The 27,390-nt window shown below is 37.5% G+C and overlaps 1 protein-coding gene across 4 annotated transcripts in view; it reads left to right on the forward strand.

Annotated features, from left to right (window-relative positions):
- Positions 1-27,390, forward strand: part of znf609b (zinc finger protein 609b) — a 62,763-nt gene that overhangs the window by 27,308 nt on the left and 8,065 nt on the right. For 3 of the 4 annotated variants that reach the window (XM_067400071.1, XM_067400070.1, XM_067400072.1), the window contains exons 3-4: positions 18,322-18,547; positions 26,719-26,806. In XM_067400071.1, the coding sequence (XP_067256172.1) occupies positions 18,322-18,547; positions 26,719-26,806 (314 nt within the window). Of the gene's footprint in view, positions 1-18,140; positions 18,175-18,321; positions 18,548-26,718; positions 26,807-27,390 lie in introns of those variants that run through there. The other variant, XM_067400074.1, reaches the window with a different exon arrangement.

Here is a 27,390-nt window from a genome sequence, read left to right on the forward strand (position 1 = left end):
GCATGTTCCATTCTCTTCACTCGTTAGCCTATTAAACAACACATAAACCTTTTTAAAACTGTAGTTTAAAATGAATTACTTATTTCTATATTTATGGGGAGTTGATAGACTCCCCTGGTATTACCTGATCAAAGGTTTTATTTAAAAAGACACTTCAGTGACAGTGCGCTATATATTTTTATTTTTTGCACTCTTTCAGACTCAAAAATAAAACCGATAAATATCGTTCTGTATATTTGTTTGTCAGGCACACAAACATACAAAGAGTTGGTATCGGTTATAAAAAAAAATTCAGTATTGGTTGATCTCTAGCTGTTACCCACAATGCAGTGTGTCTATCTCCAAACTTCAGTAGCAAATGCACTAGAATGTGTAGTAAAGTTTTATTCAAAGAAATCTAAAGTTTCACCACTTATCAGTTGATGGCTGTTTTTTTTGTTTAGTTTTTTTTGTCTCTTTTCTTTACATATTGTGTGTTTTCCAGTAGGGTTGATAAACATTCATGTTTTATTCTCAGTCTGTTTACTGGGAGATTTGTCAACCAATTCATTTTTTGATGGACTTTACTACATGACATGCTGTTTAATTAATGAAATCCCATAAAGCCAATTCTTAGACATCTGTATGTTATTTGTTTGATGATATGTCATTGAACTTAAGCTTTGGCAATCCATCACAAGCTATTTCCGTGCAATGTTAATTTATGCGCAAATTTGGAATATCACATAAAACTTTTGCGAATGAAGCACTGTTTACATCCAGTGAGTCAAAGAGAACCAAATTGTAACTTCCTGATAAACTGGCACCAAAATGCAGAAAAAAATGGAAGTTTCTGCAGTAGAAGCCACTGTGGGTCTTTTTGATATATAATAAATGATTTGTGCCTCAGAGCATGCAGACAAAATGCAATAAACGCGGTCATGTTATCTTGCTTTCAGAGGCGGATGCCTGTTGATTGTGAACGCAGTTGTTTAAGACAGTTCTGGGAGGTAATAATACCTAACCTCTTTTCAGAATGACCAAAACATTTCATGTGAGACGAGATTGGTCCGCTGGTTAGTCCACTTATGCCGTCCCATTGTGCAAAGTCACGTGACTTTTGATGTGCATCAAGGAATTTATTTGGTAAATGTTTCCATTGTAGTTTATGCACACGTTTTATTATTGAATTAAAAAAAATGTATCCTCCTCAATTGAGAAATCCAAGATTTTTTTATGCACATCTTGGCATTTCCATTCATTTTTTAGTGCGATATCCCAAAATGTGCGTAAAAATGAGTGGATGGAAACATGGCTACAGGCAGTCACAGAATGCATTGTTTCCATTTATTTAAACAATTATGAAAACCCTATATTCTTTTCCATTCTGTAGCTACACTACATTATTGCTACTAAATTAATGTGTTAAACCGAAAACCCTAAACATTTTCTGACATTTTCTAAGTAAAAAAGCTGAATTCTGGTTTTCTCAATGCTGTTTTTATTGGAGAGGCTGTCATGCACATCTGCAAAGAATATTCATAAAGATTTGTAGTTCCAACTTTAGTATCATTCATCAAATTTCAAGTCACCCTTCAACAAAATATTATGTGAAAACCATTGCCTAGAGTACAAAATCCCAACAAAGGTGTTGTAATAAAACACTAATCTTTTCAACTCCCAGCTGTTTTGCGTGACATTTGTGCCTTTAAGGTTTGCGCGTGAATGGATGTTTTTCTCCTAGCAGTCCCCAATCAACATCTTTTGTTCATATTACTAGACCTAAGTTCAGCTCAGAGTTCAGAGAATTGTGAAAAGGCTGTTCCTCCCCTGACTCTGTATATATGTTGTATCTGTTAGATGGAGTACCACCCACTGTTTAGAGGAAGCAGCAGAATGCATTGCGTCCATAAATAGTTGACTTGTGGTTCTCCAGGGAAATCTAGCAGCATGAAAAACAGCATGTCTTGTAAGTGGTTATGAATGTAGGACATTGTTTTGGCTCTGTCATTGTGTACTATTGTACACTAGAACTTTATAAGATACACATAAGATAAATAAAAGATAAACACATCTTATTATAATGATGACATAATTGCAGTATTCTTAAATCTTTCTTTATCCTGTCTTAGTTCAGTCGCATCGCAACTGATCTGAGCTCATAAAATAAGATCTTTTTTTTCTTTTCTGAAGATCATAAAGTGTTTGAAATCATTGACAGTTTTGAAAATTACATTTTTTAGCTAACATTTACATTCACATTTATGTAATTAAATCACAGCTTTATTGAAACTAACACAAAATATTGTCATTTATCTTGAAGTACACAAACATTACAAAACAATAGTGGCAAAATTGGTGGAAATGGTGTGATGGAAATGACTGTGACATGTATTTTGAAAACGTGATAATTTTCACTATAAATATTAGTTTTTTATTTCTGTTATCATAGTTGTAGACGTCATGCAATGTAATTCATATTTTTATGACTGCTTTTCATAGTTGAAGATTGAAAGTTTGCCTCTGGGACAAGGGTAAAACGATAAAATCTATGCATAAAAGGCATTTAAAAACAAGCCATGATGTGATAAGACCATTTTATCATGGCTGGCATAAAACAAACATAAACGGATCATAACAATGGACATTTGGGAAAATGTCTTATTAATAGACTTGTTTTTCTCCAGGATTGTGGGCCAAAGTTCTAGTTTATGTTGCTGGAGCACTGGATGTTTATTCTGGCACTTAGCAGCGAGTCGTGTTGCTCTTTTTGCATTTGTTGTGAAAAGATGTATGACGAAGCAGAGTGCTGGAGAGGCTGTGCTTCTGAGCTGCTTATCTGGATTTCCTCTCAGCCCAGCCTTTTCCAGAGAGGGTGACCTTGACAAGAATGTGGATTATTATTGTAATAGATACTGTTGTTAGTGAATGACTACTCACACCAGGAGGTGGTATAATGGAGGAGGGGAAAGAATTTGCTTTTCTAACCCCTCCCCCACGTCTGTATTACTCTTGATCACTCTCACTCTCTGATCTGTTACATACTATTAGTGCCTGGCTTGACATCTGGATCTTTTTTTTTTTTTTTTGGTCTTCCAACCACCCTTTTTGCAATTTATAAAGCAAGCAAGATTTGGTTTGACAGAACTCAAAGCAAGGTGAAATTAGCTGGATCTCCTGTGTATCTCAAACAAACAAGCTGATTTTTTTTCACAGATAACGTTCTCACTAGCTGACAAGAACGCTCCTCATTCAAGTATGTGTTATGTCTGTAATTCTAACAGTCCTGAGAAGTACCACATTATTAAACTGCTAGAATGAGCCGCAATGCTTTCAGCAACTGTTCTTCAGGTCCGTCAGGAAGACAAGTCTCCCACTCCCAACACACACACACTCTAGGTGGAAACTTGCATTATGAATGTAAAGGGTTGTTCATATTGACAGTGACCTGAACGTCATTTTACATCTGTTTTCTTCAGATTTAATTTTCAGTCAGTGCGCTTTGCTCTGAAACCTACCTCAACAAACTAAGCTATATAGCCTACCTATTTAAATAAATCGTAGCCTTCACAGTTTAATAAGCACACTAAAGGTCCATTCACACTGGGCGTCGGCATTAATGCATTTCATTTACTTTGAATGGGTGATGTCATGCATTGCAGAACTGAATTGTGGGTTCCGTTGCGTCACTTTGCTAGCTGCAGAAGTTGAAAATTTCTCAACATTTCAAGCTCCAATGCAGGCATCAGCCAATCAGATTTCCTTATGCAAATACCCTAGCACAGACGCTAGCCAATTGTGTTCATGCAACACTGGAAAGTAATGATTGGCTATTCGCCAAGCTTCAGACGTTGAAGTCGACGCCCTGTCGCAAATTCGTTTTCTGTTTGATTGACAAGATGATTTGCAAAAGCAATGGCACAAAACACGACGCTAGTGATCTTTTAGATTCATGACGAAATTGTGAAGGGACAGATTAGTTTATGTAATTATTGGGAAACACTGATTCTTCATTGTAATTAAAACAGAAATAGAAATTTTATGTAGAGTGCGAAAAAGCAGGATAATTAATCAGTTTAAAGTGGCTATTACTCGCCTATATGTGCGTCCTTTATATTTGTCTTCCACACAGACAGTGTTTTATCTTCGGTTTGGATAGATTACCTAAAGCGTAACCTTTACTAGTTGATTTATGTGAAATATCAAAGCACACGCCCTTTATGTAATCATCAGGCAATCTGAACCATAAAGCCGCAAGAGGCATGATATAACAATATATGGCGGTAATGCACAATTTTAGTTTGTGATCTAGAAAGAAGACACTGCTCTGCTTCAATACATTGCAGGTTGTCAAAACGAAAAACAGAATGTAGAAAAAGAGGTTAGCTACTGGAAAAGCTAAACCGTTTTAAAAGCAACTGAGCTTCTGTCAAGCTAGTGAAAAATGTAGTTAAGTTAGTAACATCGTAGTTAGCTACTCTCCAACACTGTGTATGTTTTTAAGATGCATTTTTATTTTGACACTCTCATGTTAGCCCAACCCGATCTCACGGCAATTCGTACGTATTTTACTAGTTGGCTAATTCGTTTTTTGCTAATTTGCAAGCAGTCTCTGTTGACTGTTCTACACATTTCTGTCAAAGTGCGCATTCTCGTTTAAACCGTACATCGTGATGCAGCAATGGCAGCCAAAAAATAAACACAGACAATGTACAGCAATTTGTTAACATCTGGTGATTTAATCACTGTCAGTGTGAATGCCCCTTGAGCCATGTTCTCAAAAAATCTGCAATGTTTTATCTTGCTTTTTCAATAAACAGAAGTAATAATAATGAAGTTAAAATTCCAAAGGTGGCCTTTTACACATCAGTGCAGAATCATCTTCGATACTTCTGTAAATCCTTTCTTTTCGCAGCTTCAATAAATGCTCTCAGGCGTCCATTTTCTCTGGCAGCAGCTATGAGGAATGCAGGTCACCACTCTCGCTCAGCTCAGGGGCCTTCCCTCTTCCCCTCCAGCCTCCCACAGGCCTGTAAACAATAATGGGCATGAGCCCAAGCTAACCAGCTGCATGGAGGAGGCCAAATGAGGCAGGATGGGGGATGGTCAGACACGACCGAGCCATGTTGAGAGAATGGCGCTCAAAACACCTGCTGTGCAGAAGCCAGTCCACTAACCAACCAAATTTTCAAAGCAGAAGGTGAAGTGCAAGCAAATGCTTGCTGTGGCTGTTTGTGGTAGTGGTTGTCTTGTTTTATTTTAGCCTAATTTTGTTTTGTTCAGATCATTGCCATTTTTATATGTCAGACAAATGACGTTGGCTGTCGCATCGCATGTTGCAGCATGAACATTGAATTTTTACTTGACTTAAAAACCTTGGCGTCCAATTCCATTGTGGTGTTCATTCCCTTTGGGTAGATCTCCCACCTCTTTAAGATGCTTGCAGAGGAGTTTGATCTTTTACAGATATGTTAACATGAGAAAAACAATCTTTTCTTAATTATACCTAGTACCTTGCGCTGGAAAAGATTTCATGGGGTGGGCAATATGGCAAAAAAATGTATCACTATTTTCATGATCCATGATCTTATCAAGATTCTTTTTTATGTTTGTTTTTAAGGCTATTTTGCAAGTCACTGAGCTGTACAACAAATCTAATTTCCCTATTTTAAAAATTTCACCTGCAAGATTTTGAATACATTAAAGGTGCCCTAGAACCCCTTTTCACAAGATGTAATATAAGTCTAAGGTGTCCCCTGAACGTGTCTGTGAAGTTTCAGCTCAAAATACCCCATAGATTTTTTTAACTGCCTATTTTGAGCTATAATTACATATGCACTGATTAAGCGCGCGGCCCCTTTAAATCTCCCGCTCCCCGCCCCCGCGAGCTATATAACCCTCAAAATGGATCTTCGTCATGCATACATCGATTCCTGTGAGTATAGCCTATTTATTTGGATGTTTACATTGATTCTGAATGAGTTTGATAGTGCTCCATGGCTAACGGCTAATGCTACAATGTTGGAGAGATTTATAAAGAATGAAGTTGTGTTTATGTATAAGACAGACTGCAAGTGTTTAAAAATGAAAATGGCGACGGCTCTTGTCTCCGTGAATACAGTAAGAAACGATGGGAACTTTTCCACATTTAACAGTACAATTAACAACATGTTAACGAAACATTTAGAAAGACAATTTACAAATATCACTAAGAATATCATCTAGACAATCTCAACATCAAGATCATGTCAGTTATTATCGCTCCATCTGCCATTTTTTGCTATTATCCTTGCTTGCTTACCTAGTCTGATGATTCAGCTGTGCTCATCCAGACGTTTTGCCCATGTCAAATGCCTAGAATATGGGCTGGCATATGCAAATATTGGGGCGTACATATTAATGATCCTGACTGTTACGTAACAGTCGGTGTTATGTTGAGATTCGCCTGTTCTTCAGAATGAGATTTATATAAGGAGGAGGAAACGATGGTGTTTGAGACTCACTGTATGTCATTTCCATGTAGTGAACTCTAGTTACTCATCTATGCCAAGGTAAATTCAAATTTTCATTCGATGGCACCTTTAAGAATCACGATTTATTTGCTTCAAACAGAGATCACGATTCTCTCTGAACAGTCAACTAAACAGAATAACATGGAATTTACTAGAGGTTCTGACAAAATGTTAATTGCTGCAGTCTATTTAATATGTTTAATTAAAAAATGGGTTGAATGAATGATTCAATGACTCACTCTGAAATACTTCAAATTGTTTCATTTCTGAATGAATCAGTGTTTTGAACAAATCTCTTGAATGAATGAGTCAATGACCAATACATTTTTAACAGTCACTTGTTGCCACCTACTGGTGTAACGATGTAATCGATACAATCGTTATTTGAAGCATTGTTCCTTTCAAAAGATGGTTTACTCTATTTTGATCACTACGTAGACATCCGTTTATATCGGAGCTATAAACTTTTGTCTAGTACATCTATGGCAATTTTGAATTATTATTGTTGAATAAAGGAACAATACTATTTGGCCATTCCCCTCACTTCCTTAGAACTGTCCAACCGTGTCTGTTTTCAAACCAACAGCCTTCAAGTTTGAAAGCTTTTATCTTGCCATCCAATTCAGAGAACAAAAAGGACATATGTAGGCATGCTGATGGACAACATAATGTTTTCAGTGCTTGAAATAAGCCTAAGCTCAGTTGATCAGCATAGGTCATCTGTTATCTTGGAAAGCGCAGAAGCAGTTAAGTAAAGCTGACAGATTACTGCCTCAGAGCTACAGTCCAGCTGCTATCAGAGCAGAGCAGTTGAATTCAGCTGTGGTTTAGTTTAACTGTCCTTGCTTCATGTTTTTGTGTGTTTAGTTGTGCAGGGCAGCTTCACACTAGAGTTATCAGACTTTGTCAGTTTTTATTAATAAACTGATTTACTGAACAAGCTTGGTCTGACAATATATTGTTGCAAGCGGCAGCAACACAGACTGCAGTTTTTGGTGCTGTTGTAAATGAGGGAAGATATTTGAAGTGTTTACACATTTGGATGCAAAATATGTTAGCAATATATTTTAGAATAAGGTTAGAATTTTTGCACTCTGATTCTAGTCCCCTCTGTCTATTTGATGCATATGTGTGTGCTGGTGCTGTGGCGAATTTTGACCCCCTGCCAAATTATTACCCCCCTCATTGAAGTCGCTAACTTTTTGCCTAATCTTAACCCCACCCCTAATCCTAACCCCTTCCCCACACCTACTCCTAAACCTACCAATTCTAGGGGGCTAATAATCTGGCAGGGGGGTTGAAATTCGGCACAACACTGACACTCTTTCGATGAAGTCTGCAAAGTTAAAAAGAGACTTGTTTGCTTTCAGCATAATCCTTTATGTGAAATGGAAATACTTGCATGAATTTGTGACATTTACAGGCAAGTATACAACTGTAAGATGTGAATTCAAGTGGATTAGGACACTGTTTCCAAGTCATCTCAATGGCAAAAAAAGGTCCCAATCACCCTGAAGTAGAGTAAAATGTGTCTCAAATGCATTAAACAACAAACGCAACTGGTAGCAGGGCAAGTCATGTAGGATTATGATTTAGTTTGAAGCGCTTAATATAAAGCACGTCATGTAAAGCATCATGTTTAAGACAACTTGGATCTTGCACTTATCCAGCAGCAGCTCACTCTGTGTCCTTCATTATTTGTGTTCACAACATCAAAGTATATCGATGTAAACTTTTTGTCCCATCCTAAAGGGGAGCTGAAAGTTTGAAATTGCGTTCCACACGTGCAGTGGTTAAAACAACACTGTATTTATTACTGTATTCGGTACACATGCGTACGAATACGTGTACCAATTCACGCCTAGGTTCATCCCTTTCATGCCTCGGTTTAAATTGCGGGATTCCTGAAATGCAGTCCAAATTCAAAATATTGTTTGCCCCACCCTCTCCTCCTCAGACGCGACGCTCTCGCGGGTTGCCAGTTTGAAGACACGCAACAGTAGCGAACTCAATTGACATTGGAAGGCGAGGAGACTGTAAGATAAATAGTTGATTTATGATGAGTTGATATTGCGTTTTAATATGCTCCCGTTCGATGGATGCTGAGGCTTTTTAGGTCAGGTAGAATCTGCGATCTCTGACCCAGTTTGTTTATTCGCTGGCTTCCATGGCTGCAATTCACTACATGTGTTTTCGTCCGACTGGCAACCCGGGGTGGTGAAATACTTCCGGTCTTGCACAGACCAAAACAAAAACAGAAATTCCGACATGGCTGTAGCAAGGGTTTTCAGAGAAATGAGTATGTGAAATTAGCATGTTTAATAAATATCTGCAAACATATTATGGTATTTTTATGCTTTAGTAGAGTCAAAAACTTCCATAGAGCACCTTTAACTAATTTTGTTGTCTTTTTGTTATATAATACTTGATATTTCGGTAACACTTTACAATAAGGTCTCATTTGTTAACATTACTTAATACATTAGCTAACACGAACTTATGTTAATAAAAAATACAGTTCATTGTTTGTTCATGTTAGTTCACAGTGCATTAACTAATGTTAAGAAATACAACTTTTGTTTTTAGACAAGTATTAGTAAATGTTGAAATTAACATTGACTAAGATTAATAAATGCTGTAGAAGTATTGTTCATTCTCAGTTCATGTTAACTAATGAAACCTTATGGTAAAGTGTTACCAATATTTCTATCACAGTATGGGTGGTGTTTGTACATAAAAATATCTAGCTTAATTTTATATTTTAGGAAGGGCTACTATTTGCAAAAACATTTTGGAAACCTTTCATCTAGGATATTGTATACTCAAGTACCATAAAGGGTTAGAATGAAAACAATATGGCCCAACTCGCTGTTAATCACATGTAATTATGTCTGATTGTTTGCCATTGATGAGCAACTTTCATTCTTTGTATGGATTTTTTTGGGGGGCACTTTCAAACTCAAGTGATCAAGCCAGGTGGGAAAACAGCTTGAGTTATTCTGTTCAAGCTGCAGATGTTTCCAGTTGAGATTGATGGGTCAAGGACGTTACAGAGCCCATCATGCATGTGTGCTGATTGCCTGTTTATTAGGCTCCATCGATTCCATCTCAACATTTCACCCTCGGGCACTGCTATCATTCTCAGATTGATTCTTGCTGTTTTGTGTTTGGAGTCATAAAAGGCAATTGTTTTATTCCCCCTCTATTAGCTTTTCTACAGATGTCTTCTGGGGAATGCAGAATCTGTCCTCTTGGCAACAGGCGTATAAGCCAGATATCAGGCTCCAAAGGCTTTCTGTAGCAGATCTTCCTCTGCCTGCGGAAAATGTCTTTATCATCTATAAAAATCACTTCCGTATATGCGGCTCTAACGGAAGGCTAAGCATCAGTGAACTGGATACTGGGGAGTGGTAATAATTGTTTTTTAATTAGCCAAGAATAAATCTCTGCTGTTGTGGTTTTGATGTATTTCGGTTCCCTGCCTTTGAATCTCGAGCTGTGCTGGTTATTAAGCCAAAACAGGAATGCAGAAACACTGTTTTCTCTTACTTGGAAGGGTTGATGATATAATCTTTTCTCATTGTTTGTAAAGATGTCTGTAAGAGACCTCAGGATGATTCTCTTTTTAGACCCTGTTTGTTTAGTGCATCTCCACAGACAGCTGAAGATTAAGCTGTTTCATCTGGCAACTGCTGTGAAGATTCGTCTCATCTCCTGTGGCCGCTTCGCCTTTTTCCTGGCTTAGTGAAGTTATTGGTTTCTCTGCGAGTGAAATGGAGTTGAGCTTTGAACTCTTAAGTATGCATGGCTTCTGCTTGCTTCTGCATTCTTTAGGACTGAGTTGTACTTCCACTCTTGTGCAACTGGCTCGTAGTTCGTCCTCTATGTGAAAGTGGACTATTGCTCACATTGTAGGGGTTTTATGAAATGCACTATACGCATCAGTTTTCTTTCTCAATTGTTTACGTTCACTTAAGACATAATTGACTGTGTTTATGAGGATACAAGGGCATTGTGACATGATTTTTAGTGTATGTTTCCATTAAAGCACAAAAAGTCGAGAATGTGAACCAAATTTGGTGTTTGCTTTCAGAATTGAGCACTCTGTGTCTTCTTGCGATTGAATGCTTTAAACTCGCTTGAATGTTTGAACTGATCGGACTTAATGATGGTTAAACTTTGCAAATAATCAGTGTTTGAACCATTGCGTCTGGTATGGATCACTGATCAATACGATCCCATACGTAGCCTAGTTGACATTGCACATCCAGTGACTATTGCGCATATCGTCGATGCTGAAACAATACATCCTAATCTAAATCAAGCAACATTGGATATTTCGTTATGCATTCTCCTTTCTGTATGCTTTTAGATTTAGATTACCTTTTTTTCTGTAGGGCTGGGCGATAAACGACATCATACCGAGATCGTGATACAATTTATGTCGATGACGATGACAACCATTTTATCACACAGCAGAAATAAACGCCACAACAGCCAGTCAGTCTGCAGGGAGCCAGTGAGGGAAATGAAAGCGAACTTGCGTTACCCTCCAAAGCTGAGGAAATTGTTGAAAAAAAAAAAGGTATCAAAAAATCAATCATATGGAGATGGTTTGGGTTTCTTAGAAGCGAAAAAATCTATGGGTCGGTTCACACAAATGCAAGATGAAGGTCAGTGGAACAAAAACCTTTTAATTTGAGTGCCGCACGAGACGCTACAAAAGACACAAGTGAAACAGTCAAACTCGTCTGTCTAGCTCAGGTTTACATAAAAAAAAAAAAAACTATGGAAAAGTAGCGCACAGGAATGCAAAAATGCATTCTGTGTGAACCGGCCCAGACAGTCTGTAAAATACACTATATTGCCAAAAGTATTGGGACACCCCTCTAAATCATTGCAAAACGTTCCAATCACTTCTATGGCCACAGATATATAAAATCAAGCACCTAGGCATGCAGACTGCTTCTACAAACATTTGTGAAAGAATGGGTCACTCTCAGGAGCTCAGTGAATTCAAGCGTGGTACCGTGATAGGTTGCCACCTGTGCAATAAGTCCATTCGTGAAATTTCCTCACTACTAAATATTCCACAGTCAACTGTTAGTGGTATCATAACAAAGTGGAAGCAATTGGGAATTTGTAAAACTTAAAAAATTGTAAGTTATATCATTAACCTTACTTTCATGTTATAAGTTAAACAGATGTTATATTAAAGGTGCCCTAGATTCAAAAATTGAATTTATCTTGGCATAGTTGAATAACAAGAGTTCAGTACATGGAAATGACATACAGTGAGTCTCAAACTCCATTGTTTCCTCCTTCTTATATAAATCTCATTTGTTTAAAAGACCTCCGAAGAACAGGCGAATCTCAACATAATGTAACAGTCGGTGTGTACGCCCCAATATTTGCATATGCCAGCCCATGATCCCAACATTATGAAAGGCATTAGACAAGGGCAGCCAGAACAATAGCGAAAAATGGCAGATGGAGCAATAATAACTGACATGATTCATGATAACATGATATTTTTAGTGATATTTGTAAATTGTCTTTCTAAATGTTTCGTTAGCATGTTGCTAATGTACTGTTAAATGTGGTTAAAGTTACCATCATTTGTTACTGTATTCACGGAGACAAGACTGTCGTTATTTTAATTTTTAAACACTTGCAGTCTGTATAATTCATAAACACAACTTCATTCTCTATAAATCTCTCCAACAGTGTGTAATGTTAGCTTTAGCCACGGAGCACTATCAAACTCATTTATAACCAAATGTAAAAATTCAAATAAATACCATACTTACGCAATTAGACATGCTGCATGACGAACACTTTGTAAAGATCCATTTTGAGGGTTTTATTAGCTGTTTGAACTTTTTTTATGTTGTTTAAGGCAAGTTGTTATGATGTTTAAAGGGCCAGTAGCCCTGAATCGGCTCATTTATAATGATTCCCCAAAATAGGCAGTTAAAAAAATGAATTAAAAGTATTTTGAGCTGAAACTTCAGAGACACATTCAGTGGACAGCTTAGACTTGTATTACATCTTTTAAAAAAAGTTCTAGGGCACCTTTAAACTTAGTATTGTCAACATTTTGGAAATAATTTTTGTGTTCATTGAGATATTGTTTAAAATGTTACTTTTCAAAGGGGGTGTACTCATTTACACCGAGCACTGTAACGCTCACATTTCATGATTTTTCAACATAATGTGGTAATGCCTAAATGTACTTTTTAAAAATATAGACTTTATTTTTTATAAAACTTTTACACACATTAGTATAGAATTTTAATATCAGCCATTTATGCTTCATGACTTAATAAATCATAATACATGTATTATAGCAGTAATCAGTATCCAAAATTATAGGCCCATTAATCAGCCAGTTTTTGAAATTACTGGTAAATACCCCTGCCTTCATTCTTTTCACTCTTCTATTGGTACTGCATTCCCCCTACTGTAGTGAAGATCAAGTCAATATTGTGTAAAATAATTTTGCATTTTCTTTAATTTAATGTCCATCTTAATTGCTGTCATTTTATCATTATATATATATATATATATATATATATATTTATATTTAAAACCCATTCAGCCACTACCTACCTATTACAGAGTTCAGGTAGTGCATATGCAGAGAATAAGTTCTGATCTGTAGTCAAACATCTCTAACTAAAGAGCAGTCTTCCTCACACTGCAGTTTATTTTAGTCAACAACCACCCACTTAAACACTAAGGCACTGACCAAAACATAAAGTTACCACCCACAGTTCGCTTTGTTTTACGTGCAATAGATATTTATTTGAAACAGATATCTTGTACTTGTTAAAAGTGCCTCCTAATGAAACTCTTTCAGGGACTATCCTTCAAAGATTTAATGTCTACCTACTTGATGTTAACTTGGTAAATTTGGCAAATCGTTTTTTCCTCAGAAGTGCTCAGACTATTTCCAAGTGAACTGATAAAAGACATCTTAAAACATTGGGAAAGTTCGTTCCAGGTTTCTGAGAATAAACGCATTAGTCGCTCCGCAAATGGACTGAGCGTGGGTGTGCCATCTAAGCCTGAGACTGCTAAAGAATAGGCTCTTTATCATCATTTCTTCATGTCTCTTTCATTTCTTCTATCTTGTTTTAGGCTATGTTGGTGTTTTGCAAGAGAATTAAAAGCATCTGTGCTTAACCAAGATGACTGACATTTGGGCAAGTTTTAGAAATCACATTGAATTCTCATCTCAGGAAAAGATTAGGTTGAAGAACTGGAATTTTATTTAATTTGAAGGCCTTCATTTTTTCCTACCCTTTTTTGTATGCGTATGACAGTTGTTTTCTGCCAAGGGTCTGTTGGCAATACAGCTAGATTGTGGCACATGGCATCAAAAACACTTTTTCATTTACATTCTAAAGGCTTGTGTGTCAGTATCGGCGGTACGTGCACATGTGCTCTCATTATTTGTCACTGTTAAAAGTCTTGAATGCGCTCATTGATGTATAGCAGAGTGCATCCAGATCCTGTGAGGTAATTGCTTGATGAATGTGGTACGGTGGATATTAGGGCTCTAAGTATATTTGAACGGCCTGTAGTGTGTTTGAGCATGTCTGTGTGTTTTCTGGGAGAGCTGACAGCTGGATGTTTGCTCGTCTGTTGTGTCAGCGCACCAGCTATCACTCTGGCGAGTCACGCATAATCATAAATCAGCAGGCGATTGAGATGACATGAGTTTCTCTCACTGGTGTGATGTTTCATGCAGGAGGCAAAAACAGTCATGGAGCTTCTGAACCTGTCGCGATAACAGGCCATTAGGCACAATTCAGACATGCTTCGAAATTTTTCCACATAATCTTCCTCCTCGTCATGAGGTTCCATCATTCTGATCCTTTAGCGTGATGTATTATACTCTATTTTGTATTATACAAATAAGGCCTTATAGAAGTCTCATGCTCACCAAGGCTGCATTTATTTGATCAAAAATACTGTAAAAATGTGAAACTATATTTTAAAATGCAATTTACCCTTGTGATGGCAAAGCTGAATTTTCAGCATCATTATTCCAGTCTTATTCCAGTCAATAATTGTATCCCTTAAAACTCATCTTTGATAATCAAAATGACATATTTAAAAGTTTTTTTCCTGTGAATTTTCCCTTAAAATCTCTTGAATGTAACTCTACACCCATGCTTCATTTAGTATATGCTGATCCATGAATATGCAAGTTAGTCCCCACCTTCACTCAATCACAGCAGCTCGGACAACCTGATCCGCATGGTCAACTGTAGTAAACGCTACACAATGGCAAGTGGAAATACTGGTTTAATTCAGCCATATATGTTTGAACCAGAAACTGATTTAAAAGCAGAAGAGGAAGAGCAAATGATACAGGTTGTTTTACAAATTGATGTATCAGAATGGTAATGCATTATATGTTAAGCAACATACAGAATGTTTGGAACAGTAGTAAACATGTCAGGTTAAATAATTAAATAAAATTAATAATTGAATTGAATTGAATTGAATTTGCAAATAATAGCACAAATACAATAGAATAAAGATGAATAAACATGGCCTTAAGTTTTTCATATGGGTCTAATTCAAGAAATACTACAGAAATTAAAGTAATCAAAGGTAAAATAACACTGGATCATTTTCATTTTAAAAATTCAATTAATGCTTACAATTGAAGTTACAAAATATATTCAGTCAAGAGCAGAAAGTGATTTTTCTGTCTTTTATTCTTTGATTAACATGACAGACAGTAGCAGGTTTATTAGGCTGCTGTCACTTTAAGAGTTTATGCACGGATCTAATATACTGTTACACAACAGATTACATTCAAAAACTGACTATGTACCTGAATACTTGGCAAGATGGGAATTTTGACACAATTTAGTATGTATTTGACCATTTAAGAACAATAAGCCACAAAAAAGAAGTCAATTCGGTTCTCGCGATCTGTTTGAGAGGCGACTTTATGAGAGTGCCACTTATATAGATTAGTGGTGCACATGCTTTTGGTGTGAGCTCGAAACCTATGGGAATGACTGAAATTATGCCCAATACAAGCACTATTCAACCAGAGCGAATTAGACTTGTGATTGAGATGAGGCAGGTGTGTGTCAATTCACCGTCAGAGAGAGGCGAGAGTAAGAACATGCAGTAATGATATTGCTGTATCATTACTGCAGAAAAGGAGTATTGGAACGGTTTCAGATATTTCAGTATCGATTCAGAACGAAAGATGCAGATCTGATGAATTTGCACATGGTTTGTCTTAAAGCATATTAAAAACACCTCATAGACATATAAACAACATTAAGAACTTGATTTTCACCACAGGGGATCTTTAAGTGTATGAGTGCGACTGCATTTTCCAGGTAAATATTTACTTTCTTGACCCACTGCAGTGCTGATCAGTTTTTGGTTTACACTATGCAATTTCTTTCTCATATTTTCACTTTTGTGACTTCATGTGAAGAATATTCCACATGGAGTTCTGGAGGGTAAACATGTGACAGCAGATATTTTCTCTGGTAGGCAGTGTGTATGATTCGACTTAAATCATATAATGTTTTATTCACATGTAATGTTAGATTTACTCATAAAAGCCTCTCATTTGCTGCTAAGCGAGTATTAATTTTGGACCTTGACTTCAGTGTTTCTAAAGTAAACAACTAAATATAATTACAATCATGTAATATTCCCCTATCTCCATTTTGTGCCAATGTTTACTCCTCCGCATACCAGTGGTGGGACACATGCCCTAACATTGATGATCCCTAGTTATTAATATACTTGGTCATCTTTTCTTTTTCTTTTTTTTTCTTCTTTTTTTATTATTGCATAGAATTGCATTAACAGGAAATATATATTAAAAATATAGCTTTTAGGACTAGTCAAACTGTATGGCATGTTAATAAATTATTACGTGATTTTTTTTCTCTTTTTTTCCTCTTTGCTTTGGTCAAGAGTTGGGATTGAATCTTGTCAATTAAGAGTTCAGAAACTCAGTGTTTACAGTTGCTGGAGTAAGCATGACTTATTCTTAGGATAATATTAAAGCTTGAATATGGAGTATCTTTCTCTCTTCCTTTTAAAGGCAAAAAGTGTATTTGTGTATTTATTTATTTGTTTTTTTGTCTTTAGTGGCATTGATGTGATTGTCAGCTATATTTTCAGGTATTTTGTACTTTTGCGAACTAGTCCTAGGTTTTTGGGCCGATCGGAAACAAACCAGTGCAGCAAGATTTTCTAGAGACTAATTGTCAATAATTATCAAAAAAAAGACATTGAAATTTCTTTTCAGTTTCTAAGGGCCACCAAAACGTTCGAAGTGGGTGAAGCCACTTCTAAAATGGCTATAACTCATGAATGAAATGAGATATTTTCACCAAACTCAGAAGACAGGTGTATCAACTCAATCTATGGTCACATGAAAAAATGGCCACTTGTTGGCGCTATAACTTGGAAATTGGCATGCAGTGACTTTGTCCAAGGTGCCATGATTGTCTGTGGTGTATCAGAAAACCTAGCCGCCATCGGCCAATGAAATTTGAGCACTTATCAGACAAGGAGGCCAATCGGGATGAAACTTGCTTGGCCTGTTTGATTCACGGCCCTAGAGGCCTGTGAAAAATTGGAAAGAAATCAGCCACCAGAGGGGGGCCTTGGCATTTTTGATGTGCATAAAGGATTGTATATCATGTGATTATTATTATTATTTTTTTATTTTTTGCACACGCCGACAACCTTCATACCACATGGTAGAATACAGTCATCCTCATTCTGAGCAGCTTTGCCTCTAGGACCGCCGCTGTTCATCGACTCGTTCATTAAATATTAGAGATTATTTAAAAAAAACAACTTTGGTGAACTAGTCCTAGGTTTTTGGTTCAACCTCAATAACTGTTAAAAAGCTTTATAAACCATATATTTCCTATGGTAAATTGCCTGTATTGGCTGTAAATGGTCTTTTCCATCTATGATCGAGATGGTTACAGGCTTGCTAATTAAAACATTATCCCCCAGTTTCACAGACAAGGCTTAAGCTAGTCCCTGACTAAAATGCATGTTTGAGCTGTTTTAACTGAAAGAAACTTGTACTGACAGATCTTAAAATATGTAAGTGCTATTGTTTTGTTTCAAGATGCACACCAGTAATGTTGTTTCTAGTGTACATGTATAAAAGCTACTTAAATTGAACTAAGACCTAATCCTGGTTTAGGGTAAGCCCTGTCTGTGGAACCGGGCCTATTCCTTTTTACGCATGTGCTAAAAATGCCTTGGAAGTGCTTGAACCCCAATAATTGCTGCTCACAACTATATTCGTAATAATAATAATAATAATGCATGACCTCAGAGACTGCAGATGTAGGAGATGGATCATTCACACAAAGTGATTTTTTTTTTGTTGCCCTATGAAGCAGCTTGCCATATTCATACCAATCTATTTCTGTCCATTCTGGCTGGTGTCCATCGTGGCCCCTGAATGCAGGTAGGGTCAATTAGAGCGCCTGAACACACGGGTTCGTTTATTCAATTGAGGTGCTGTGGCTGTGTTCGCACTGTGAGATGATGTGGTGTCAGTGAGCATGCTGTGTGGGCCCTGTTCCCCTGGAGTGAGGCTTAAGCAGCTCAAAGCATCTCTGGCTCTTAATGAGGTCCACCATCCAGCAGGGTACAGGTCAGGTCCTCTCTGTAACAGCCTTCATAAAATAGTCTACCTTAAGGGCATGTGCAGATGCTCTCCATGTGTCATTTATTTCCTGTCTGAGATCCACCAGCGCTTATCTTCCTTGTTTTGTCTCTCTCTCTTGCTGTTTTTCTTCAGATGGAGTCTCCGGTCTCCACCCCGGCCCCTCCACCGCTTCACCTCCTCGCCTCTATGGGTAACAGTGACATCGCCTCTCCTTGTGAGCAGCTTATGGTGCGCACGCGCTCGGTGGCTGTCAACACATCTGATGTGGCCCTGTCCACAGAGCCAGAGTGCCTGGGACCTTGTGAGCCGGGCACCAGCGTCAACCTGGAGGGCATTGTGTGGCAAGAAACGGAGGACGGTAAGAAAACACCATGTGTGATTATAAGATGAGTTTGCGAGTGTTGATTAGCCAAACTTTTGATTGAACTTGCGACAAAGTCTGACGCGGCTAACCTGGCAATCTAAAGGCAAGATTATCTGAAATGGATTATATATTTTGAACAACAGAGGAAAAGGATGATTTAAATAGTGTCTTTGGTTGGTTGTAAAGAAAATTTCGAAATTTGTGTAGATTGTGATCAAAATACTGTACTTCTGCTCATGCATATCTAGTTTACTCCAACAAAATTCTGGTGACTAACTTGCCACACTATGGGAAATCCAGTGATTTGTTGTTCCCCAGAGTTCAGTGTATCAATGCAGTATCTTTGTTTCCAAGTGGAAAACAAGCCAATCATGATATTTTGTATGCACACAAGCATGTAACTTTGTTGGCACAAAGTAGATAAAAAGGAGATCAAAACATGATAGCGTTATAAAAAAGAAAACTCTGAGTTCAGTCATGAAACTGCTTATTCTCAGTTTAGATTGTAAAAGATTTATAGAACCCTAAAAGATTTATTCAACACTGGTGATGGTTGAGGAAAGACCCCGATCCCAATGTTAATTACTTTGGCTCAGTTTACACCTGGTATTAAGAAGCGTTTTGGTCGATCGGATCACAAGTGGAAACAAAATACAGGTGTAAACGGGGTCTAAAATGTTTTGAGCTTGTCTACTTTTGACCACTTCCAGAGGTAGTCGAAAAAGCACATTACACCGGATTGCTTTTGTGGTGAAGAAACTCATGTGGTCAAATATGTTTGAACAGCCACAAAAGACCTCCTACTCTCTGTCTACTGACCGAATGCACAAACATTATGGGAAGTGCTCTACCCAGACGGGATTTAAACTTTGTAGGCTGAAGACCCAAGTTTGTTTTGAAGACAAAAAACGTACTAAGCACAATGTTGTCTCACCGTTACTGATTTCTTACACACACTCGGCGTTCGGTTTGGTCTTACGGTTGTCAGAGCAGAAATGAAAGCTGCTGCTATCCCTATGTTTTTCCGTCATCTCCGGTTGTGTTTACATGTAAATTGTCTCATTTCATCCATTCGAAAAAGCCCAAACATTTACCTGCCCATAGACCCTCCTCTCGAAGAAATCAGGACAGAAGTGGTTGAAGTTGGTCAAAAGAGACTGATTTAAACACCAGGTGTAAACGGAAATGTCTCCCTTGACTTGCGACCCAATTATCTAAAACCCATCTTAAAGGTGCAATATGTAATATTTTTGCAGTAAAATATCCAAAAACCACTAGGCCAGTGTTATATATTTTGTTCACTTGAGTACTTACAATATCCCAAATGTTTGCAACTATTTGTAAATCGTGAGAAAATTGCAATTTTAACCAAGGCTCCGGGACGTGTGAGGAGTCGCCTGTCAATTGCGTCATACCCGCGTTACTCTCGGTTTCAAGTTTTATTTTGTAGAAACCATGGAAAACACCAAAGACGCTTTAATATATTACATGTTTTAATAGACAAGGGAACAACTGTTTTGATATATTTATAGACAGAAAACGAATTATTGTTATATAACTCAACACGTTTAGTCTTCTTATTTAAATAAAAATTTCTCTTTTTTTTTTTTTTTTTTTTTTTTTAGCGAGTACCATGCTTTACCATGCCTCAGAGAAAAACACTATTTTGTGAAGTAGCTAACATAGCATAATTGGAAGAAGCTTTATTTTTAGTAACAGTAATAAAGCATTTTCTCCATCATACAATGAATTGCATGGCATTTATCAACACAAGCCATCCAGCATTTAATATGATATTGTAAAATCGATTTATCTTACTGCAGTGTGTAACAGTGTCTCACAGCAGCCGCCGAGCGAGCGCACAGAGTAACGTTTTAACATCATTTTCAACACACTTAAATGTCTCTAATCTGATAAACAGAGCTGTGTTACCTTATACTCATGACTGGAAAAGCGGAAGCGGCGCCAGCGACTGTGGCATAATAAAAGTTCCGCTGCTCATGGCGTTAAAAGTAGCAAAAACTGAATACTACAATATACTATTCACAGAAGTATATGCTTCAATATATATTTATTTTTTGTCAGCCTACTGCAAGTGTTTCTGATAGAAGACAAAATAACTGTCAGCAAGTTACAATGATACTTCAGAACAACACAGTTACTGAGATTAACAAAAACGGTCCAATTTTAAGTCATGGGGATATAAAAACTATTTAGAGTCTAGAGAACAATTTAGTTTGTTTGGAACATCATGATATGGCGATATGACAAAAATATCACAATATCACGATATTTTTTTTAGGCAGGATCACGATCCAAGATCTTATCTCAATTCTGTTAACTTGGTTTATAAGACTATTTTGCAAGTCTGAGCAGTAAAGCCAAACTAATTTCCCTATTTCATATATATATATATATATATATATATATATTATAATATATAATCCATAAAAGATAAAAGAATGACAGGCCAAAGTACAGTACCGGTCAAACATTTGGAAACATTACTTTTTTTTATGTTTTTGATAGAAGATGTCTGTTATGCTCATCAAGCCTGTATTTATTTGATCAAAATACAGAAAAAAACAATAATATTGTGAAATATTATTACAATTTTTAAAATAATAGTTTTCTATTTTAGTATACTTTAAAATGTAATTTATTTCTGTGATGCAAAGCTGAATTTTCATCAGCCATTCTCCTCGGGGATCAATAAAGTACATCTGTCTGTTTATCTTATTTGAAAACACCTGACTTGTAATGATTTCAGGCCCTTGATCATTTATTAGCTTCTCAGCCACAGCAGTGCGCGGCACCTTACACTTGCAATTTAATTTGTTCTAACTGGATTTGTCCAGATTCTGTAGGGTTTTTTTTTTTTTTTTAAATCCCATCTAATCATAGCCCACTGCAGTCAGTGTGTTCTGCTCTCCACCAGCCTCAGTCTTGATTGTCGAGAATTAAAAAGGAAAAATCTCCTTCAAATCCCTAAATGAGAGCATATCTAGGCTATGGGTAGGCAGTGGAATACGTGCCGCCCACACTCTGCCTGCTGCCATCCTCCCAGTGCCGCCACATAAAGGGCTGCTTCATCAACATTCAGAGCGCATTGGCTGTCTAAGTGTTTTCTATTCGTCTTGCCATGGGCACAGTGTGTCTGATTCACCCTGCTCCTCTGTGGCCACTCTTGTGTGTGTGTCTTTGACATGGAGAGAGAACGCAGTTGAAGGGTCAAGAGGGAGAGAAAAACAAGACCGTTTGTGTGGCCATTGACAGCCCTTCCCAACCAGTGCCACGCTTCCACAACATCAGCTCGATCTTTTTTTGCAGGAAGGTTCCCAAACACAGGGCTCCAATTATCTGCTCTTTCACTTAAGAGAGGGAACCATTGTTGTGCAGGTGTTATACACACTCTCTCTCTCTCTTTTTCTCTTTGGGATGCGAGAGCTGGTTCCACTGGTGTGCATCTCTCCTTTTGATGTGTTATGTTTCTCATCGGGGTGTTGGGCAGATCGTGGTGTATTGTGGTGACACTTCGTGTGGGTGGAAAGTAGAGCAGCAAGATCCCGTGGCAGGGAACACATCTCTCAAACACTTTGAGATGTCTTTCCGCTGTGCTGCACTCTCTTAAAGACGTTGCAGACAGTCCACCCACACTTCTCATAAGGATAACTTCCTAAGTCCTAACACTGCCAATGCAAGGTTATTTTGGTTTTGAATCTTTAATGCAGGAGTGATGTGCCTTGCTGCAGAGTTTAGAAGAAACGCATCAGATGATGTTTTGGGGTTCGTTAAAAAAGTCTGACAAATGTTAGTTTTGCAGGATGGTAGATCTCTATTGGTACGTTCAAGTCTTCCTGGCAGGTTTGTGTTTACGAGTTGGTAAGTTGTAATTACGACATAAGGTGCGTTTAAATAAGTTTAGTCGGAGCAAAATGTTGATGTACCTTTTGTGCATACATTTTTTTTTTTTTTTAACTCTAATACAAAATGATGAATCAAATTTATGAAGATGCTGTAAATTGAATTGTTATATATTCTATCATAATTGTACAATACTGTTTTTGTTTTTTTATTTTTTCAAGCAACTTTATTTTAAAGGGGAAAAGAAAACAATATTAAACAATTTATCATTAATACATATGCTGCATCCAACTTGTAATTATGACTTTGTGGTGACGCTCATGTGCTTTCAACTCATAAATACGATATTTCCGACATAAATTGAATGCACCATAAGACACCTGGTGGCAACTCTGTCCCTCAAGATCCACTTTCCTGCCGAGTTCAGCTCCAACTCTAATCAAACACAACAGAACAAGCTACTCAAGGTCTTTGGGATTACCAGAAAGCTACAGGCAAGTGAGTTCGATCAGGGTTGACGCTAAACTGCATGAAAGTGGATCTTGAAGGGCAGGGATTTGCGAAATCGCCCCCAATACCCTCATTCACTATTCCCTGCATTACTCCACTAATATAGTATACTTCAGGGGGTGAATGTAAACTAATGAATGAATTAGGACACTGAGTGCGTCAGAAGGGCTGCCGCTTTTGCAATTTGTGCTTGCCGTTTAATAATTTGAAAATTAGCAAACTGTCAGCTCCAATAATAATAAAAAGATTTATCGTAAACCTTAATTAAACAATTTAATAATCAATTATAAAGGAATTTATACTTGTATGATATTACGCTGTAGCCACATTGGACCGGAGGTAGGGAGGGATGGATGGATGATTCAGCTGCGGGCGTCATCTTCTGAATTTATTCAGCGTGCAACTCTGTGCCTTTTGGATATTCTCTAGCCATAGAGTGTATATCGGTTGTATACTTGTTATTGTGGTGCATTATGGGATTGAAATAGTGCACTCGATAACGTCCACTGTGGTTTATGACGCCACTACAAATGGCTGTCCCTTCGAATAGTGCTCTATTTAAGGGTATAGGGGGCGACTTCGGACACAGACCAGATTTGCCCAGCCCTGCCATAAAACCTGTGCTGAGGGCCATGAGGCCACGGGAGAGGATTTATGAATGGATGTGAAGGGACGCAACTGATGCTGGTTGGACATGTGACAGTACCCATATTCACACTATATAGAACATACTTTTTTAACAGTTGTGATATAAATTCAAATGTAGTACCTACTCATACAGTACGCGATTTCAGATGCAGCACTGGATTGAGCACCCAGTCGATTTGAGTGGCATCATTACAGTGGCTGTCAGTGGATCTCCCACTTGATTTAACTCATTAGCATTTTAGAAGACTGCTCTAAGATCTAAACTGGTGTGAAGACACGTAAAATGTGCAGTGTAGCTGCCCTATAGAAATAGAGAAACCCTGCCACATTGCCATGCATTTATTTTACTTTATTTTTCTATCACTAATTGTAGCGTGTTGACTGTAGGAGAGTTCAAGCAATAAATGCTAAAGAAATACTGTTTTTACGTTGGGAGGAAATTGAATCCCCAGATTGCCCAGCTTTGTTGGAAACGCACTTTAGGTATTAGGCAGATAAGTACAGCTACTATCTAATTGGATTAAATGAGATGGTAAGATTATATTGCAATAGCAAATGTAGAATCAGCAATAAATTCAGACAACAATGGTATCACACATTTATCACATTTGTAGGTTGTGTTTTAGATTAAATTATCAAAGGCGATTGGCTCTTTTACCTGAAAGGCAGGACTTTAATTCCTGTAGCGGCAATATTGAGCTCTGGGTTATTCTCACATTCATTTATTCTTCCTCCTTATACTGTCTCTGGTTTAACTTTAGCATGTTGCAGCACTCTAGTAAGCACAATAATGACATGCAACAATATATATTGAAATAAACATTTTATTTATTTATTTTTTTTATTGATTCTTTTCAGTAATTATTAATAAAATACCTTTTATAATCAGCACTCCCTTGACTCAATCCATTCATTGCATGTATTGTGCATTTTGTCGCATCCATGCATGCAGTCCAGCCTTAGATTTCAGCATAAAACAAGGTATCTTGTAGGAGAGCATAATTTAGACTGACATTTGTGTCAGAAACGTGACTAGTAAAACAACAAATGTTGCCTAGGTAGCTTGCTGGGCTTTGTGAACGGAGCATCCATCTTCCGTGACTTATTGCAGATCAAGTTGTTGCTGAGTCGCAGTGTCCTCTCCTGACTTCCTCGAATCAACAGTGCCGTGCTTTATTTCAGCCAAAGCCCAGTGTGGAAATCTTATCTAGTGCACTGCAACCTTTTATTTGTGGATGGACATATTGACTTGCTCATGTTTCAGCCCAGAGCGTGAATCCCAGAATGGCAGGAGGTTAAGGGCAGACAGCTCTCAGTTCATGATGAAACAGTCAGAGGCAGATTGGTGCAATATTTCTAGGCATCACTCTGACACAAATCCCCTCTACAGGACGCTGGAAGCAGACCAGGGTCGTGTTGGTGTGGCATCCAGTCTCACAAGCCGTGCATGCTGATGCCTCCAAATGTCAGCCCTAAATCTTCTGAAAGTTTATTGCTCTTGAAGTAGAGCCCAGAAAGCCCTCACCCACAGACTATGAAGGGCTCGGTGCCAGCAAACACAACCGTGCCAAACAGCAAGGCTCATATGCCAGTATCCTGATTCAACCCTCTTTCCAGAGCCACCTCAATAAGCCATTGCTATTTTATTGCCAGAATTTACTTGGGTTAAGCAAAACATAGCTGATTGCATCATTACCTTTTCTGTTTTCATTTGCGTGCTTGTCTCTTCTTGGATTTCATCAGGAGGTCAATGAAGTGCATGCATCTTAAAAATCAATCAAACTTACCTCCTGATGATTTCAGACTCTTGTTCTTTTAAAAAACTCTTTGGACAAGTGCATTTTCTTTTTCCTCTGCTGATGTATTTCCTTGTAAATTGGAAAGTTTGGCTGGACATATTGGATGATTACTCTGCAATTGTTATTTCTGCAATTGTTTTATCATCACTTTAAAAACTTAATCCAGCCTAAGATGGTTTGTCGGTCTTAGTTGGTTTAAGCTGGGTTTCCTTCTAAACCAGGATGCGGAAACTATTAAGTTTTGTTTTAAGCTTGGTTTTTGTTTTATTTTAAAAGTCAAGGTTTTGCATTTTAAATATTACATGTGCACAATGTATGGATGTAAATCCCTGCTAGTAAATCTTGTCAGAGCCGGTGTAGCCTTTAAAATCCAATAGAGCTGTTTTTAATGGAGTGTAAGAGTGCAGGAGCGCACATGCCAGGCTTCTGTTTGTTCCACTCTGGCTTCTGAAGAGCATCAGAGGTGAAATGCCGGCCATTTAGCCTCATTTAGTCTGGGTTCAGACAGGTGGCCAGAGAACCACTAATGACTGCAAGTGAAATAGGAAGGGGCCCCGCTAATGTGCTCTTCGAATGACCTCCATTGACATTTTTCAAAGGAGAAGTCATGAATTCAGCTCTCACATTCGGTTGCCCACATTATAATGTTTGGGATGGTGCAAAACAAAGTTTTTTTTTTTTTTTTATAAAAACATCTTTGAATAAAGCAACATCCTACAAAATAAAATGTTTAAATAATTTTAGTTTAAACGTGTTAATTTAGTGTACAAAATAGTATACTGAACTTAATATCCCAGAGGACTATCTGAAATACTAGTCTGATTGAAGCCATATCATTATCCTGCCTCTCATGAGCTATTAAGGGCATTTAATTGTATTCTAATATTGATTTTGCCTGCTATTATGGTAGTGTAAAAGAAATATCCAGCACTTACCTGTCCAAGATTCTGTAGCAAAGCCTCTGAATCACTGCCAGACAAACATTTTCATTGGCTTCAGCTGTTTTCACACAATTGCTAAACCATTTGCAGAGGCAGCTCATAGTACTGCAAAGTCAGATGGAGGACACCATTAAACAATTTTCCTCCCATAAATGACACACTCTGCTCCTTTACAGCATTTAGCTGGTGTAATCATGAAGTACACAGTAAAAATAGCACGACTGCTTTGAGAGTCTCCAAACCTCCATTTGAACTATTTAAATGGAAATTGTGGCTTCTGCCAGGACTGTGCGTGGAATATTGTGAATGAGGTGGAGGAGCATTAGAATTATAACTCTATAGTATTACTTTCTCATTGAGCCTACTCTCACATTGTATTAAGGGTCGTCTTTATTTTTTACAGGTATGCTGGTGGTCAACGTTACCTGGCGGAACAAAACGTATGTCGGAACACTTTTGGATTGTACACGTCATGACTGGGCCCCTCCAAGGTACCTGTAATGTTTTAACTTTTCAAATAAAAAAATCAAGTGTTATTCTCCGGTCTCTGACTGTCAGTCCCCCTCACTTCCTCCCACATCACTTGCCCTTACCCCCTCTAGACTAGCAGTAAGCCAGGTGTATCACATCATAACCCTTAGAGATGAGGCACACTATTAAAAACACACACATCATCAAGCTTGTCAGGTGACAAGAATAGAATCCTACCTCTGGCTTAATGCAAGAATCTAAATGTGTGTCTAAATCAGTTTTTTTTTTTTTTTTTTTTTGAATATCCAAATCAATTTTTTTGTTTTGGTTGTTTAGGAGTGACTGAGTTATTAAAAGCTTTTTCGTAGTATTAAATGTGTTAACCGGTAAAGTACATACTGTATTAAATCTGTTTAAAGTACAAATCTACATGTTACACTATTATTTTAACCACTAAAATAAAATACAGTATTTTAACCACTGAAAATTTAAGTATCGCTAACAAATCAATATTTTTTTTTTAACAATGTTTGTCTAATTTATCCATTGACAGCATTTAATTTAGTGATTGTCATGACGTCTAATTATTATTAATTCTGAAGTT

The sequence above is a fragment of the Chanodichthys erythropterus genome, chromosome 11, assembly GCF_024489055.1.
Source record: "Chanodichthys erythropterus isolate Z2021 chromosome 11, ASM2448905v1, whole genome shotgun sequence".
Lineage (NCBI taxonomy): Eukaryota > Metazoa > Chordata > Actinopteri > Cypriniformes > Xenocyprididae > Chanodichthys > Chanodichthys erythropterus.